At 33.9% G+C, this 18246-nt stretch overlaps 2 protein-coding genes across 2 annotated transcripts; one reads left to right on the top strand and one right to left on the bottom strand.

Annotated features, from left to right (window-relative positions):
* The first annotated feature begins 80 nt into the window (after nt 1-80).
* Nucleotides 81-9349, top strand: dnajc16 (DnaJ (Hsp40) homolog, subfamily C, member 16). The gene is made up of 15 exons (XM_067371301.1): nt 81-193; nt 1185-1379; nt 1478-1544; nt 1625-1955; nt 2058-2242; nt 2324-2428; nt 2507-2665; nt 3014-3144; nt 3224-3401; nt 4484-4666; nt 4846-4922; nt 5097-5177; nt 5261-5350; nt 5877-6050; nt 8141-9349. The coding sequence occupies exons 2-15, from the start codon at nt 1210-1212 to the stop codon at nt 8547-8549; spliced, it is 2340 nt and encodes a 779-aa protein (XP_067227402.1). The 5' UTR covers nt 81-193; nt 1185-1209; the 3' UTR covers nt 8550-9349.
* Nucleotides 9350-9550: 201 nt separating this feature from the next.
* On the bottom strand, nt 9551-17220 carry agmat (agmatinase (putative)). Its single transcript, XM_067371302.1, has 7 exons — nt 16792-17220; nt 14106-14308; nt 13960-14008; nt 13689-13884; nt 11865-12044; nt 11280-11364; nt 9551-11171 (listed from the first exon to the last, which is right to left on the bottom strand). The coding sequence occupies exons 1-7, from the start codon at nt 17097-17099 to the stop codon at nt 11098-11100; spliced, it is 1095 nt and encodes a 364-aa protein (XP_067227403.1). The 5' UTR covers nt 17100-17220; the 3' UTR covers nt 9551-11097.
* Nucleotides 17221-18246: the final 1026 nt, after the last annotated feature.

The raw sequence follows: 18246 nt of genomic DNA, 5'->3' as shown, positions 1-18246 counted from the left end.
GTTTTTTGTAATGGCAAAAGCCTATACCATGTTAAATGTCTGAGAGAGTGAGAGAGAAAGAAAGAGAGAGAGGGGGGAGAGGGAGGATGTGTCTGTGTCGCTGTGAATCTCTGCTAATATTAATGCGCATGTCTCAAGGTTTATGAACGCGTCACTCAGATGGATGGATAACCTCCTCTCACCATTCGTAGCGGTATATTCATAATCCATTCATGTTTTCTCCTGTCGTTTCGATGTCATATTCGTGATAAAAGCATGAGCTAGGCTGGCTAACAGGCTAGCTAAGGATGCTGCACATTGGTCAGATGTCGTTATAACTGCATGTCTTTATTATTGCCCTCAGAGCGCGTTTTATTGTTTATTTTCTCCTGTTATTGAGTGCGCTTTACATTATGTCGCGTTTTCTGTAATAGTCTAAACGAGACTATAGCACGTCTCACTGACATCCATTAGAAACTTATTGCATGACAGCTTTCAGTATGGACATATTTAATTTTAATACGCATGTTATTTTGTTTATGTATTATGTTTATTCAGTTCGATCATAACACACTGAAGACCAAACATGAAATTAAAAAGTATAAGTAGCCTATATAATCATAAGTAACCATGGTTTTTATTTATAGATATGTTCAGTGTTATATTAATATTATTTATATACTATTATAGTATTTAGTATAGGCCTGTTTTAATTTTAAATTACTTTTTAATAATTTTGTTGTAATTATAAATTTTAAGTATTTCCATTTGACTTTTGTTTTTATTTTAGGAGTTTTACTACTTCAAATTAAACTTATTTATTTCAGTTAGTTGTCAATTACTGCAACATTTTTAATTTAAGTTTTTCATAATATTTATATTTTATTTTATTTCAGCTTTATTTCAAATACCAAAAATGATTGTTCTAATTTTAATAACAATGGATACATTTAATTCCTTCATTTATGTACACATTTATGTATTTACCCGTCACATTTTGTTGTATTTATTATATGTATTCACATATATTCAAATGAATAAAAATTTAATGTTTAGATGTTTATCTATTTGCCTCATTCGTGGCAGTTTATTACAATTTAATTTAATATATATTTTTTTGCATTTATTAATTAAATTAAATACTTATTATTTCATATTTCACCATTTCCTTCATAATAACCTCTATTATGTCATTATTGTGATAGTCTCTGGGCAGCAGAACACGTGGTCATGATGAGGATGGTGGTGGTATTGCTCTCTGTGATGATGATCTACATGCTCCTGATGGATGCTGTGGTGGAAAGCGCTGCAGAATTTGATCCATATAAGGTTCTTGGAGTCACCAGAAGCGCAAGCCAAGCAGAAATCAAGAAAGTGTACAAACGCCTGGCCAAAGAATGGTGAGAGTGCTGTTTTTTTTGTAGATTGTAATACTTGTACAGCCATTTCATGATGTCTAAATAAGAACGGTACACCATGGTCATCTTTCTACCATCAGGCATCCTGATAAAAACAAAAATCCTGACGCAGAAGACATGTTCATAAAGATTACAAAGTCTTATGAGGTACTGCAGCTCATGTAGACTCTAAACAGATTAAATGTTGTCAGAAGTAATGCTGATGTTAACTTCATGTTACTCCATAGATCTTAACAAATGAGGAGAAGAGAGCCAGCTACGATCGATATGGACAAACAGACAACTCTCATCCGTATGGTCGCAGCCATTATGGTTTCCGCCACTTTCATGACAACTTCTACTTTGATGAGACTTTCTTCCACTTTCCCTTCAACAATAAGGGTGGTCGGGACTTTGCTGACAGCAAGTACACGTTGCACTTCAACCAGTATGTCAATGAAGTTGTGCCTGACAGCTTCAAGAGACCTTACTTGATCAAGATCACCTCAGACTGGTGCTTTAGCTGCATCCATATCGAGCCCGTCTGGAAAGAAACAGTGCAGGAATTGGAAACTCTGGGTGAGAGATTTGCGATTTTCTAGAAATGCTTACATGTCAACTAAAGTTGAAATGAATTTATGTTGACTTCCTCCAAGTAAGAAGTTTTTTTCTCATTTCTAGGGATTGGGATTGGTGTGGTTGATGTTGGTTACGAGCGGCGTTTATCTAATCACCTGGGTGCACATCAGACTCCCTCCATTCTTGGTGTTGTCAATGGAAAAGTGGCTTTCTTTCATTACGCTGTTGTTAAGGGCCACCTGATGCAGTTCGTAGAGGATTTACTGCCACAGAGACTAGTTGAAAAGGTTAGTGAGCATCATCATTCAACAATTTCTGCATTTATATCTTCTTCTAGTCTCAAATGTCTCATTTGTGGATGTCTGTAGGTTACAGACAAGAACAGCCAAGAGTTTCTGAAGAGCTGGCATGAGCTGAACAAGCCACATGTTCTCCTGTTTGACCAAGTGCCTTCGGTTCCTCTGCTTTATAAGGTTGGTTAGCAACCTCAAGAATTACCAATACACCTTCCAGTACCTCAATGACTGATCATTTTCATTACTTTCCAATAGCTAACAGCGTTTGCCTATAAGGATTACGTGCAGTTTGGATATGTGGATCAAGGTCTTTCTGAGACCGCTGACCTGCTCAGAAAATTCAACATAAACACTTATGCGCCAACCATGCTTGTCTTCAAAGAAGATGTTGAGAAGCCTGCAGACATTATACAGGTAGACCTTTGAAGTCTGTTACTGGCAAAAATCAATGCATATAGTTGATGGTTTCAACTATCCTGGATCCTGTTCCTAGAAGGTTGTAGGTCCTGGATCAACAAAATTGCTGATCCTGATACAACACTTGTATCAACCAATCAGTTTGGGACTTCAGCAACATCTCACTTCCCTCCAATTTTAGATGTTCTTAATGGTTAAAATTAGCTTTAATATGCGTGCTTGACAAGAAATGTTGTTCCAGGACCAACAAACGATGCCTTGTTTGGAAAATGGTGGTCATATGAGATGTTTGAGAAGATATAAATGTGTTACCTCTGATTTTCAATTGACTGTCTTCTCTCTCAGGCTAAAGGGATGAGGAAGCAGATAATAGATGAGTTCATCTCCAACAACAGGTTCCTACTGGCCCCTCGTCTGGTAAACCAGAAGCTATTTGATGAGCTTTGCCCAGTTAAACAGTTCCATCGACGCAGGAAGTAAGATGGCTGTGTAAAAATGAGTAGTTGATCTCATGCAACATGTCTTTTCCAAAGGTCTGCGATGTCTTTTCCACAGATATTGCATTCTACTCATCACTGGTGAGGAAGAGTCCTTCGCCACAGGAAATGAAGCATTCCTTTCACTAGCCTCTGCAAACACTAATGATGTATTGCGGTTTGCTTACGTCTACGAGAGACGACAGCAGCCTCTATGTGATGCTCTTCTAAAGAACAAAGACAGCACACCACCACAGGTAGACCTTATCTTCTCCAAACAGTTTGGATTAGGTTGACCGATATGTTGTCTTTACAGGTTAATCAATGTTAGTTGTTGCTTTGTGCCTCAATTTTTGCCGACAGAGATTGGAGCACTAAATTTAATCAAATTAATCATTATACTGCAATTGTTTAGAAGATTGCTAAAGTTTCACTTGTTTTTGTTCAGATTGGTTTGGTTCATTTTGTATGTACTGGAACAAATTTTATTTGTTATTTGGAAGTATAGTTATTTGAAATGTTACATTTTGGTTCCATTTGGATTTTTATTTAATATGAATTTATTTTAAATCTTAAATAATTACATTTTCAGGATCAAATCATTAATTCATAAATTATTATTATTATTATTTTTTTTTAAAAAGCAACATTTTGAACAAAAAAGAAGGTTTTTGAGGAAAACATTCCAGGATTTTTCTCCATATAGTGGACTTCAAAGGGGACCAATGGGTTTAATGTCCAAATTGCAGTTTCAAGGCAGCTTCAAAGGACTCTACACGATCCCAGCCGATGAATAAGGGTCTTCTCTAGCAAAACGATTGGTCATTGGAGCATTTAACCATAAATGCTCGTCTAGAATTAGTTCTGCGATGCACGTCCACGACTTCACGCATTATGTAATTGCATTGCAAAGGTCATGCTTGACGTAGGAGGAAGTACCAATGCAGTGTTTACAAAGCAAACGTGCAAAGACTAAGTCAAACGGCCTTTACAAAAAAGGGTAAAACAATGATGTCGGACGATTTTGAAGTTGGAGGAGAAAATGAGAGGAAGTTTTTCACCCTACCGCGTTACTTCCGCCTATGTCAAACGTGACCTTTCTAACGTGATTACGTAATGCGTGGCGCATCGCAGAGCAGTGCAAGACGAGCATTTATGGTTAAAAACCCTGTTGTGAACCCTGTTGAAGTCCACTGTATGGAGAAAAATCCTGGAATGTTTTCCTAAAAAACCTTGCTTGTTGGCCTGTTTTCCAATTTGCCAATCAATACTGGCAAATTCCACAATTGGCCACTGACCACTGAAGTCAGCAGCTTTGACTTTTGTGTGTATCGAGCAGGTAGTGATTCTGGAGAGGCGTAACGAAGCTGGTAAGATCCTGTATAAGCCAGTCTTGGGAGGATGGAACGGCAGTAAAGAGGACAAACACAAGCTCCTGGAGGAACTCGAACGACTGCAGAAGGATCCCTCCATCCTCAACTACGACGCCATTCTGCCAGAGCTCAACAATGAGTTTGCCTCTGTGAGTCTCTCAGGGTTTACTTTTTTTGGAGCATCTTTAATTGAGAAATTAGCACTGACCTATATGCATGTTTCAGTAGAGATCTAGATTGTGAACCATGTCCAAATAGTGTTCTGAATTTGCTGGATCAGTAAAGTGTCCTTTAATAGTTTACATTTTGTATATTTATTTATTTTCAGATGTTTTTAATAAGATGGATTTACACGGCATATGACTACTTGTCTGAAATTATTGATGATCTTCTTCACAATAACTGGTAAGAGAATAAATCATTCGCTAAGCTTTGGTTAAGATTGCTAACTCAGGCAAGCTTTACGAAATATCCCTTAGAGGCAGATTACAACAGTTACTAAGGTGGAATATTTCAGTAATATTTTTAATATTTGGATATTTAATGTTCTATACAAAGTTAATTTTCTTTCTTTTGCAGGCGTGAGATGATGCCCCTTATGTCTTTGTTATTCTCTGCACTTTTTATTTTGTTTGGCACTGTAGTTATTCAAGCGTTTAGGTGAGATTTATTGCTTTCGTATTTCTGATGTGTCTTTAGACTGGAAATGCAGAGACATTCAACATCGCTGTTTCCATTTTCAGTGACTCAAGTGAGGAAAAACAGCCCAAAGTGAAATCAAATGAGACCGCTAAGACAGAGAACGGTTCACCAAACACCTCCAACACTTCCAGGTTTTTTCGTATATTATGTTTGAATAAATCATTACAAATATTCCACAGAACTTAATCTATTTTAATAATGCACAACGTATAATTATCATATTGTTTATTGGATTATATTAAAGATTTTAGTATCAATATTGGTCAATTTTGGATATTTAATTATGCATGGTAATTTCACTTATTTTTACATTTAGATTATTCATACAATTAATTAATAACATGTATATGATTATAATGAATATCCATTTTTCATATTATACTCTATAATGTCGTGATGCCTAAATTTATGAATAAATGTCTAAAAAAAATGATTCCATAGTTAAAGTAGTATGCAATTTTAATATCACCCATTACAGCAATAGCATTTAAAACAATACATTCATTATATTTTGTCTGAATTCATAAAAAATAATAATGGTATACTAAAATAAGTATAGAATTTTAATAACACCCTTAACAAATTATCTGCTTATAGGCCAGAATTTTAATATCAACGCTTTCCTAATCTATTTTATGTGCTCATTTCATTTTCCAGCAGTCGTCCACCAAAGAAGAACTTTGTGGAGGTGACGGAGTTAACCGACATCACATACACCAGTAACCTGGTGAAGTTGAGGCCGGGTCACATCAATGTAGTTCTGGTACTCACTGATGCCACGAAGAACATCTTGCTCAGCAAGTTTGCCAAGGAAGTTTATTCATTCACTGGGTGAGCCCTCATTGCATGCCGTACTTAGCAGTTACATTGTCTAAAAAAAGATATATAGAATGAGCACGTTTACATGCACACAACTGAAGTGGAGTGGAATTTCTAATAATTTTCTAATAATTTAACGGACCAGAGTCAATTATTCCGCTTATACTACGGTTACCACACCTCAATACCTGTTGTATTTCAAGACATTTGTCAGGTCCTCAAAATGCTCTTGTGTGTAGGACTAATTTCTTACGCATCTAATCCCAGGCCTCCGTTGCGAATTACAAAACATCATTTTAGAGCTAGTAACAGAGGCTTGAGCCATTGATAGCAGACTAATGCAGTTATTAATGCAGTTATTAGAGTGAGAGAGAAAAAATGTGTAATTTGTGAGACATTTCCCATCACCTACCGCAAAACACTTACTATGGCTGGATGCAAGTAAATCTGCCGTATAAGGACGCTTTCCTGTCATATATCACACATGCATATTTCAGTAAGCCGACAGAATGCAGGTTAAGGTGTTTACATGCCGTGCAAAATCAGGGTAATGGGCAAAAATCTAGTTGTGTTGATTAGTTAATTTTTAAGCCAATAAAGGAAAACGGCTTAAAGGGTTAATTCACCCAAAAATGAAAATAATGTCATTTATTACTCACCCTCATGTCGTTCCACATCCGTAAGACCTTCGTTAATCTTCAGAACTCAAATTCAGATATTTTTGATGAAATCCGATGGCTCAGTGAGGCCTGCATAGCCAGCAATGACATTTCATCTCTCAAGATCCATTAATGTACTAAAAACATATTTAAATCAGCTCATGTGAGTACAGTGGTTCAATATTAATATTATAAAGCGACGAGAATATTTTTGGTGTGCCACAAAAGCAAAATAACGACTTAGATAGTGATGGCCGATTTCAAAACACTGTTTCATTAAGCTTCGGCGCGTTATGAATCTTTTGTGTTAAATCAGCGGTTCGGATAGCCAAAGTCACGTCATTTCAGCAGTTTGACACGCAATCTGAATCATGATTGGACACGCTGATTCATAACGCTCCGAAACTTCATGAAGCAGTGTTTTGAAATCGGCCATCACTATATAAGTCATTATTTTGTTTTTTGGCACAACAAAAATATTCTCGTCGCTTTATAATATTAATATTGAACCACTGAACTCACATGAACTGATTTAAATATGTTTTTAGAACATTAATGGATCTTGAGAGAGGAAATGTCATTGCTGGCTATGCAGGCCTATGGAAGAGGATTAGGGCCAAGCAACAATAAAAAAATAAAACCATCTCGAGAAAAAAGTTGAGATAAAATGTTGAGAATAAACTCGTTAAATTTCGAGAAAAAATTTGAGATAAAATGTTGAGAATAAAGTCATTAAATTACGAGAAAAAAGTCATTAAATTACGAGAACAAATTCGTTAAATTATGAGAAAAATGTTGTTAAATTTCGAGAAAAAAGTCGAGATAAAATGTTGAGAAAAAAGTCGTTAAATTACGAGAACAAATTCGTTAAATTATGAGAAAACTTTTGTTAAATTATGAGAAAAATTTTGTTAAATTTCGAGAAAAAAGTCGAGATAAAATGTTGAGAATAAACTTATTAAATTACGAGAAAAAAACTCATTAAATTTCGAGAAAAGTCGAGATAAAATTTTGAGAATAAACTCAAATTTTGAGAATAAAGTCATTAAATTATGAGAAAAAAGTCGTTAAATTACGAATTTGTTCTCATAATTTAACAAGTTTTTTCTCGTAATTTAACAAGTTTATTCTCAACATTTTATCTAAAAATTTTCTTGAAATTTAACAACTTTAATCTCGTGATGGTTTTATTTTTTTATTATTGCTTGGCCCTAATCCTCTTCCGTACAGGCCTCACCATTGTAGCCATTGTATTTCATCAAAAATATCTTAATTTGTGTTCTGAAGATGAACAAAGGTCTTACGGGTGTGGAACGACATGAGGGTGAGTAATGACATTATTTCCATTTTTGGGTGAACTAATCCAACTCGTTTTCATGACCACACACGTTATCAGCTTAAGCATAATTGGTTTAAGAACTCAATGTTTCCTCTTCCTCGCAGGAGTTTGACGCTACACTTCTCCTTCCTAAATGTGGATAAACACAGTGAATGGATGACTGCTGTGCTGGAGTATGCCCAGGACGCCATGCAGATCGACACGGACGAGGACGAGGTGGGCGGCCGCAAAGTAGACTACACGGGCTACGTTCTAGCCCTCAATGGCCATAAGAAATACCTGTGTCTTTTCAAGCCAGTCTACACAGGCGAAGACTTGGATAGCAAGCCGGAGGAGGAAGGAGGAGTTTCCCGGTCCAGGAAGGGCATGACCCGCTCTCGATCCACAACTCTTCAGATCCACCACAAACTGGATCGACTTGGGCTGTGGATGGAGCGACTGATGGAAGGGACTCTGCCCCGGTACTACGTCCCAGCCTGGCCCGGTCTGGACAAGATCACTGTCAATAAATAAAGCCTCATGGAAGCTAGCATGCTTTTGCTAGAATTAATAACCCAGCTGGAGTAGAAGCACCGAAAGGCCTCAGCGAAACCAGACTTAATGCTGCTCAGAACACGAGACGATTATACACTTTGCAGAAGTTTAGCTGTGTGGAGGAAAGGAAATTCTGTCATGACAACTCTCGGAGTGTTTGGCATGGTAATGGATATGACAATGTTGATATATTTGGTCTTGGCAGAATAGATATGCTACGCTGCTGCTGCAGAGCAAGTGCGGGACTTGCTACTGCCAATACACACACGACACACTGCTGCGAGCAAGACATGCCGCTGCTGTACAATATAGCGTACATGAAATACCCATAGCAGATCTATACAGGTGGAGCTGGGGAAGGTGGAGGGTTTCATGATAGCGCTGCAACTGCTTCAGAAAATGCTGACCAGTAGCTGAATGAGCATGCTAGCTCATTGGCTACTGATACAGCAGGAACCAATCAGCTGTGCCCTATAGAGAATGACGTGATTGCAACAGATTGTGTTAAGGACCTATCAGGCTGCGCCATCTAGAGTTTCATGACAGAACTTGGTATTTGATTGAAGTAATTGAATGGACATCGATGCTGTTACTGACTTCTTGGAAATATTATTGGAGGTTTTTACAGTCAGTTTGGGTCTTCAGTATTTATTTCAAAGGAGAGCCAAAATATTGATACAGTGAGCCTAGCTTTCGATTTTTTGACATTTCAGTTCCATGAACAACATTGCAACATGCTGCTAGTTTAAAAAAAATCTTAACAAAGTGTAGCATAACAAACATGAACACGGTAGACTTTTTAGTCATAACTATGTTTACTCGTGACAATGCTGTGAATTTTTATGTTTTACAATTTTAAGAGACACTTTCCCTTTTAATTTAACCCTCTTGATAAAGAAAGTAACTTTTTTTTGCTAACACTTTACTGTAAGGTTTTATACATTAACTTTAGTTAATGCAATAAATGAAATAACAACAGACAGTACTTTTACAGCATTTATTGGATGGATAACGTATTAAAACATGGATAAAATACATTTCTACAGCACATTTACTAACATATTTTTATCATTTGAAAATTGTGGTTCATTATTAGGACTCGACGCCTAATGCATTAACTAATGTTAACCATAAAGTGTTGTTTTCTGTTATAAAATATTTTACTTGCAATTCCTGACCAAAAAATAATTTTAGGCCAAATAAAATAAAATGAGACGTAACATTTCTATTTGTTAGAATTGTTCTCTTTAAAAACAGTGTCATTTTAAACATTTTTAATAATTTGAATATTACAAAAAAAAAATATTTGTAAACAATTTTGAAAAGATTTTAGTATTTTTATTTTGTTTACTTGAACATTCAACAAATTAAGAACTGTAGCTTTATAAATTTTGTTTATAAAAAATATTTGTTGTGCAGCTCTTTGTCAAATTTTCTTTGCATTGCCCACGCTAGAAGCAATACCTGTAAAATATGAACTGTGTTTCAGTCACAAGGTGTAAATAGTAACATGATTATATTAAATGTGTATGTAAAGACATCATATGGGTTTGTGTCTCTAAAAATATAAGAAAGATTGGAGATGTTCTAACCAGATTGATAGTGCAAGTAAAGCTCTTTGACCTTTACAAGTCACATACAGCTATATAGTGCAGCTAACAAATGAGCAGGTGAAGCCTTAAGATTGACTAATAGTGCCAGAGTTCTGTAGAGTTTCCATTTGCGTTCTTTAAAGATGTGCTGTGGCATGCAAAACATATTCTCAACAATACGTAGAGAAGAAATAATAAGACATACTTGATCTGAAGTGTTTTGTACTATGCATTTCATGTTTGCTGTGAAAGGTTGTTTGTCTCCTTTATGTTGGGATGTGTTTTTTTTTTTTTTCAGGATTTAGTGGTTAATGTATTTTTGGTTAGCATCACATATGCACAGAAGGTGTGGGTGAGTTCAATCCACTCCTGTATGAAGTCTTCCATTACTGACACATTCTGAATAATATTACTTTATTCATATGGTGTTCAATGAACATTCATTATACTTTATAATTAATAATGTTGTATTGGTGACAATGTTCTTTATAAGCATTTTATTATATTATGTTTTGCGATGCGCTAGTAAATATCTTAAATTTAAGATAGTCAGCATTAAATCATGCCAAATTTTCATGGCTTATTCTCTCTGTATGACTAAATATATTTCTTGTCTGTGGTGTAAAATATTAATACTGTATCATGTTACTATATATAATACATTTCATTTATTAATACATTCAAAAATGGTTTTAAAACTATATTTAAAATAAATATGAAATGTTTCATTTCCATAATTCTGTGAAAAAAATATTACATTTCCCCCCACAATTCATGAAGGAATGTTATCATAAATTGTGACACTGTTTCGCTATTCCAAATAAAGGTTTCTGTTGCTGAAAATAATATTAATACTGATTTTGTACATAAATCATGCACATTTTTCAAGTCACTGTGCAATTACTGGGACATTTCATCTTAGAAAAATAAAGCAATCAATAGTATTTGACTTTCGGAAGGACGCACATCATCTCAAAAAGGAGGTTGGCACCAGTCAAAGCAGTGTTTCCTATGAAAACATTTCTAGAATTAGATCAAACAGTATTAGAAATGCAACATTCTGCATTAATGAAGTCTTTCACCTTAAATGTCTTGTTTACTTAATGTAATGCAGTACCTGTGGTGTCATAAGGTGGAGAAACCTCAACTAAATCACAACCGACAAGATTAAGACCTCGACAACCTCGGATGATTTCCAGACCCTGAAAGCAAATTACAAAATACATTATTCTTCAAGCAAACCTACAGTAACCTACGGTTAATATTAAACTTTGATGTGCAAAGTCTATGAGCTGCTCAAAACTGAGCGTGAGATCCTGGCTACATCCCGATTGCACATTACCAGTACTGTCAGATTAGAGTTAGCATGTCCCAAATTATAGAACAGCATGTTGAAAAAATGTCCCTCAAAGATGCCAGGATGAACTATTGGAGTTATTGGACCAATGGATATTCGAAAATGTATTCTTGCATAATTTTTGGGATAATATAAGAGTGTGCAGATCCATCCTACATACTTATTTATCACTAGCAGAGTAAATACCTTTTGTGTACATTCTTTAGTCATATTTGTATGTATACTTGTAGAAGTATGATTATCAACAAGTGAACCCAAAGACCTTCTTTAGTTGGTTCAAGGGAGTTGCAGATCTCCAGGAGCAGGATTGAGCATCTCTGGTCGACCTGGACAGGCGAAACATACCTGAATGGGTGTGAGACCCGCGATCTCGGGCGTTCCTGTCCCGGGAGCGAATGCAGGGTCCAAACTGTCTATGTCAAAGCTGAGATAGACAGGTCCGGTTCCCATCTGTGAGCGAACCTCCTCCATGAGAGGGACAAGAGATTTGTGCCAGCACTCCACAGCCTCGACTACACGGAAACCCTGGAAAGAGCAAAAAAACAAAACAAAAATGAAATCAAAACACATTTAAATTAATATATAAGATATATACACATGATAAAATATGCACAGTCCCCACTAGATAACCCTCTAGATCTTTCTAGATTGAGGGGAGTTCAAAATAATATGCGTATATTTTGAAAAAATATTTTAATATAATAATAAATAAATGAATAAATAATGAAAATAATAAAATAATGAGAATAATTTATTATACACAAATGAAATTAATGAAATAATGAGAATAATTAATTATGCACAAAATATGCATATTATATACAATAACTAATAATAAATTAAATTTTTATTTGAGTAATATAACTATATATTAATATATTATATTACTTAAAACAATAATACCTAATATACCTAATACCTACAATAATATACTAATTATAATAATAAATTAATGTAATATACATATATTATACATATACATATATTAATATAATAACTATATATAATACATCAATCTAATAAATTAATACAACAATAATAAATTAAAAATAATAAAGAAAACATATATTAATATATATAATTATAATAGTGTGTATTATATATGTATATATAGATATATAGTATCAATATTAATATATCATATTAATATATAATAATAATTGTATATATAAAATATCAATATAATAAATTAATACAATAATAATAATTTAAAAAGAATAAAGTAAAATTTTATATATATATATATATATATATATAAAATAATAATTGTATATATAATATATTTATATAATACATTAATAAAATAAGAATACAAATAATAAAGAAAGATTATATTTATTAATATATTAAACAATGATTGTGTGTGTGTGTGTGTATATATATATATATATATATATATATATATATATATAATTGTATATATATATATATTTATATAATACATTCATACAATAATAATAAAAATAGTAAAAAAAAAAATATATATATATATTAATATATAAAACAATAATTGTGTATGTGTGTGTGTATATATATAGTATAAATATTAATATATATCATATTAATGTATAATAATAATTGTATATTTAATATATCAATATAATAAATTAATACAATAATAATTTAAAAATAATAAAGTAAAAATATACATATATACACACTATATATATATATATTATAAATATTAATATATCATATTAATATATAATAATTGTATATATAAAATACCAATATAATAAATGAATACAATAATAATACAAATAGTAAAGAAAAAAAATATTAATATATAAAACACTGTGTGTGTGTGTGTGTGTGTATATATATATATATATATATATATATATATATATATATATATATATTAGTATAAATATTAATATATATCATATTAATTTATAATAATAATTGTATATTTAATATATCAATATAATAAATTAATACAATAATAATAAATTAAAATAAATAAAGTAAATAATAATAAAGTAAAATTATATATATATATATATATATATATATATATATATATATATATATATATATATATATATATATATATATATATATATATATATATATATATATATATATATATATATATATATATATATATATATATATATATATATATATATATATATATATGTGTATATACATATAAAAGCCTGATACCTGTGCTCGGCTCCACTCATAATTATCTGGAGTATAACCAGACCCTCTTAGTCCGATCTGGACGACCCTCTTGCAGTCCAGGAGCCCCTCATCCACACAGCGCCTGAAAGGGGTCCCGTGGCCAATCTTCTCACCCAGAATCATGTCACTAGTGTCTGCATGGGCATCCACGTGTATTAGGCCCACTGGACCATGTCTGAACAGCAGAAACAGCAGTCTTTCAGACTAAATTTACGTTAGTATTGCAAAGGCCTGTTGAGTGTGCACCAACCTCTCAGCAACTGCTTGAAGAATCGGGTATGCAATTGTATGATCACCTCCTGGAAATCCAAGACAAGTTGAATAGGAGAAGTAACATATTTAGAGTAGATTCAAAACTGATCTATGTATTCCTGCATATTGAAACTGTTCTCTCACCCAGTGTTAGTGGGATGCAGCCCGTGGCCACAATTTCACGGTAAGCCTCATGTATTTTTTTGCATGTGTCCTTCAGGTCAAAAAGGTTGACGTTAATGTCACCGATATCTGCCACTCTTATTGATTCGTACGGGGCCGCTCTTGTCCAGCCACTGTATGACCTTAGCATAGCAGATTCTGCCCTGATGTGCCTCGGACCAAACCTGTACAGAGTAAAAGAGGCTCAACTATTCATTTTCTCTCACTATAATGGTTTATATAAATGGAAAATAATGAACATTTCCACCACATCACAAGTTATGCATTATGTTTAATGGCATTCTGTGCCCAAAAGGCTATTTTAAATATTTTTGGAATAAAATAACTCAATTTCCTAGCTACCATTTTGTGTATCAAATACTTTTAATTTATATTTTCAAACGTTCTGCATATTACAGCTTGACTGGAAATTACATAAATATTTGTAATTATTATATAAATATACAGTCAAACCAAAAATTATTCAGACACAAGATATATTTTTTTTTTATATTTTTTTTACTAGTGAGTGCAGGACACTATAGTTCAGTGGTTCTCAAACTTTTTCCCCAGTGGGCCGCACAGTGGTCCAAGTGCAAGACTCACGGTCCGCATCTAATTTACATATGACATCACCAATGCAAACCAATCAGATTTAATGTTATGGTATTAGCAGATAATACTATTATTATACCAAGATGTTGCACACAATAAATTACAAATAAAAACGAACTTACTGACATTAGCTTTACAATAATAATCAGTAATGCTCAATGAACACACAAACTGTATATACATCAGTTTAAGTTGCTATTTAATTCTTCAACAGCATCGCAATAGTCACCAAACAATCACATAAACGCCTTAATAAGCAAATGTTACTCAGCTCTTTTTACAAACAACACTGAGCGCATTGTAGGCTAATTACAATCTCTGACGATATCAAGCATTCTGTCATGTCGCAATCCCTCGCGCAGCATCGGATCCGCGAGCGCGCAGAGTTGGGCTCATTCAGCCGCGGGTGCGATGATGCGGTTATTTTTACTGATTTAAAATACATCAAACAAACACATCGAATTCACAGTTCAGTCTTTTGAAATTGTAGGTTTTGCTTGTCAAGTAGGCCTACTTTACTACAGAGCAAACAGGAAGGCTGCCCATCTCGCTCATTAACAGCAAACTGATTCTTCCATTCTTCTCACCTTTACTGCTGATGCTGCGACTCTTCTTGTTTGCATGTGTTCCTTCATTTTATCTTCCACATTTAGCTTTTCTCCTTTAATAACAAATTTGACCATTTTGAGGCTTAAATTTACAAAATTAATGGCTACTGTTTGAATTCTTCCTAAGCGCGCACTTGTGTTTGTTTCGTTAACTGAGTGATTGCGTCATTAGCCTACATTGCCTGATGTCTGAAAATAATAAATGCTCACCAAAATTATTTTATATGACAAGCATTATCTCATTTATATTTATTTAATTCACTTTAATTTAAATTTTAAAACAAAAATAAATTGTATGCTATTTTTTTTATTATTATTATTATTGTGGTCGGCATATCGCGGGCCGCATTTACATTTGTGACGGACCGCAGGTTGAGAACCACTGCTCCTCAGCCATTCAAACGCTGCGTCGCGCGACTTGTGTCCAATTACATCAAAAGTATATGCTCACTGGGTGTCATGGCAACTGAATCACGGAGGAAAACTTTAAATATCTCGCCTTCGCTTTAATTTCGGACCATCTCCAAAAAAACATAAAACACTAAACAAATAATTTTGACATGCGTTTATCAAAGTAGGAAATCCAGATTTTTAATCCCTTACACACAATTACTGCTGTTGAAATACGAAATGGAGGCGGGTCCGGATTGAATTCCCTCCGGGTCCGGATCTGGACCGGAGTCCGGACTTTGAGAAGTGCTAGTTCATTTATGTAAGTGAGGATGGCAAAATAAAGTAAACTGTGACATATTATACCCAAAAATTCTTCATACAGTGGATTACCAGTAAAATTTATACAAATTTGGAACCAAAAATTATTCAGACACTTTAACCTGACCATGTTTTGCCTGTATTATCTGACATAATTAAGATAATTTTTCAGTTTAACTCTGAGATCTTGTCATATTTTATTACCATTTTTTTTAAACTATAGTGAATAAACTCTATTAATGAATGAAATGTTCAAGGTGTCTGAATACATTTTGGTTTGACTGTATTTAATCAATAATTTTACAGGATTAAAAAGATTTTTATTTTGATTAGATGCTCTTTTTTTAATTTTATATTCATCCATGAATCCTGAAAAAAGTTTTAAGTTCCAAAAAAAAATATTAAGCAGCAAATCATCAAGGATCATGTGACACTGAAGACTGGAGTAATGCTATGGAGTAATGATGCTGAAAATTCAGCTTTGCATCACAGAAATAAATTATAATTTTAAATACATTAAAATAGAAAATCATTATTTTAAATTGTAATAATATTTCAATATATTTCTGTGTTTTTGACCACGAAATACAGGCTTGATGAGCATAAGACACATCTTTGAAAAACATTAAAAGTATTAATGTTTCCAAACTTTTGACCGGTGTAATATACAATTACACAACATGGATTTTGGCGACACTCCTGGCTGTGGATCATATATGAATGTACAGTATTACCTTGCACCAGGACGGTTGGATGTTCCGGTGTCGATAGGAACACCGACAAACGCCGCGTCCAGTCCGTCCGCAGTTTTCTGAAACGGCAGTTTAAACATAGTCGCGATTCCGCTGACTCTCGCCACAAACTCCGCGCTCGGTGGGACATTGAAACCTTTCCCGGACATTCGCCGTGTGCCAGACACACTGCTCTGATTCCCGTCAACGGTTCGCCATTGCACGACTCTCTGAGAAGCACACGTTTTAAAAACCTGAGATCCACCGAAGACTGCTCGAGTTTTATTAGCAATTTTGATGGAAGAAAACATGTTTAGCGTCGCATGAAACGAAATCCTGCAGAAATCGAAAAATCCAATGCAACAACTTAGCCGTGCAAACAATTGAGCTTACTGGTCCGATTTTAATGCAAAATTTTATCTGCCAATATTAGCTCAGGGGATTCAGAATGAACTTTAGCCCCTGGGTTGATACGGGGCTGGGCTCTGTGTGTTGTCACAATTATACACTGCCATACTACTCCTACTAGAAAGTAGCCTATGCATACTTCATTCCTATGAGGACTGGAGCAATATTCCCATGCTTCTTGGGCAATGCATTTGCAGTGCTGGGTAGCAACTGATTACATGTAATCCAAAAATTAAGTACTTGTAATTAGATTACAATACATTTTAAAATACTCATAATCAGACTACAGCTGCTTCTTTATTGATTACATGATTACATATTATTCACAAAATGGCAGTAAACCATCATTTATTGATTCTCCCTAATTCTTTTTCATGTTTTAAATTTTCCTTTCTAAAAAAGCATATTGCTTATTTATAATATATAATATAATTATAATATAATATATATCCTTGATTCTGATTGGTCAATAGCTGTGTTTTATTCATGATAAAACATGGCTATGACCCTTCATGTTCTCAACTGATATTGTTCATTGAAGCTTACTGTATTATGTAGAAGAGTATTCAGATTGATTATTTTCCTTCAGGTCAGTCCTATGTTCATAATAAAAAATCTGTTTCAATGTCTGATGTATTATCTTGTCCTTTTAACAGTTACGGGGTTTTCCCATGACTGACAGCGCTAGCTAAAGCATTTGTCAGTTGCGTCTTGTTTCGTGTTCACAACAATTTAGTCTTTTCAATGTAAAAGTATTCGCTACACTCTTAAAGACAGTCTTTGCTGCCATCTAATGGTGTAATAATGTAACTTCTGTTGCTGTTCACGGTCAGGGACTTTTTTTCCGGCGGAAGGAATGCCTTAATGAAAGTTTACTTCATGAAAGTTGCATTGATACATATTTTTGGCTTTAATATTTGTATTGTGTGGTAACCGTTTTATAAAAGCAATAAGGTACTCGAGGCTAGTGCTGTATCGTGAATAAGTCATGGCTGAAGGGCGTTGTTAGGCACAACAAGTACTCTCGTACCTTATTGCTTACATACGTTT

This window comes from Chanodichthys erythropterus, chromosome 20 (genome assembly GCF_024489055.1).
Source record: "Chanodichthys erythropterus isolate Z2021 chromosome 20, ASM2448905v1, whole genome shotgun sequence".
Taxonomy (NCBI): Eukaryota; Metazoa; Chordata; class Actinopteri; order Cypriniformes; family Xenocyprididae; genus Chanodichthys; species Chanodichthys erythropterus.
The sequence above is the reverse complement of the archived record's forward strand: the minus strand, read 5'-3'. Positions and strand labels throughout refer to the sequence as shown.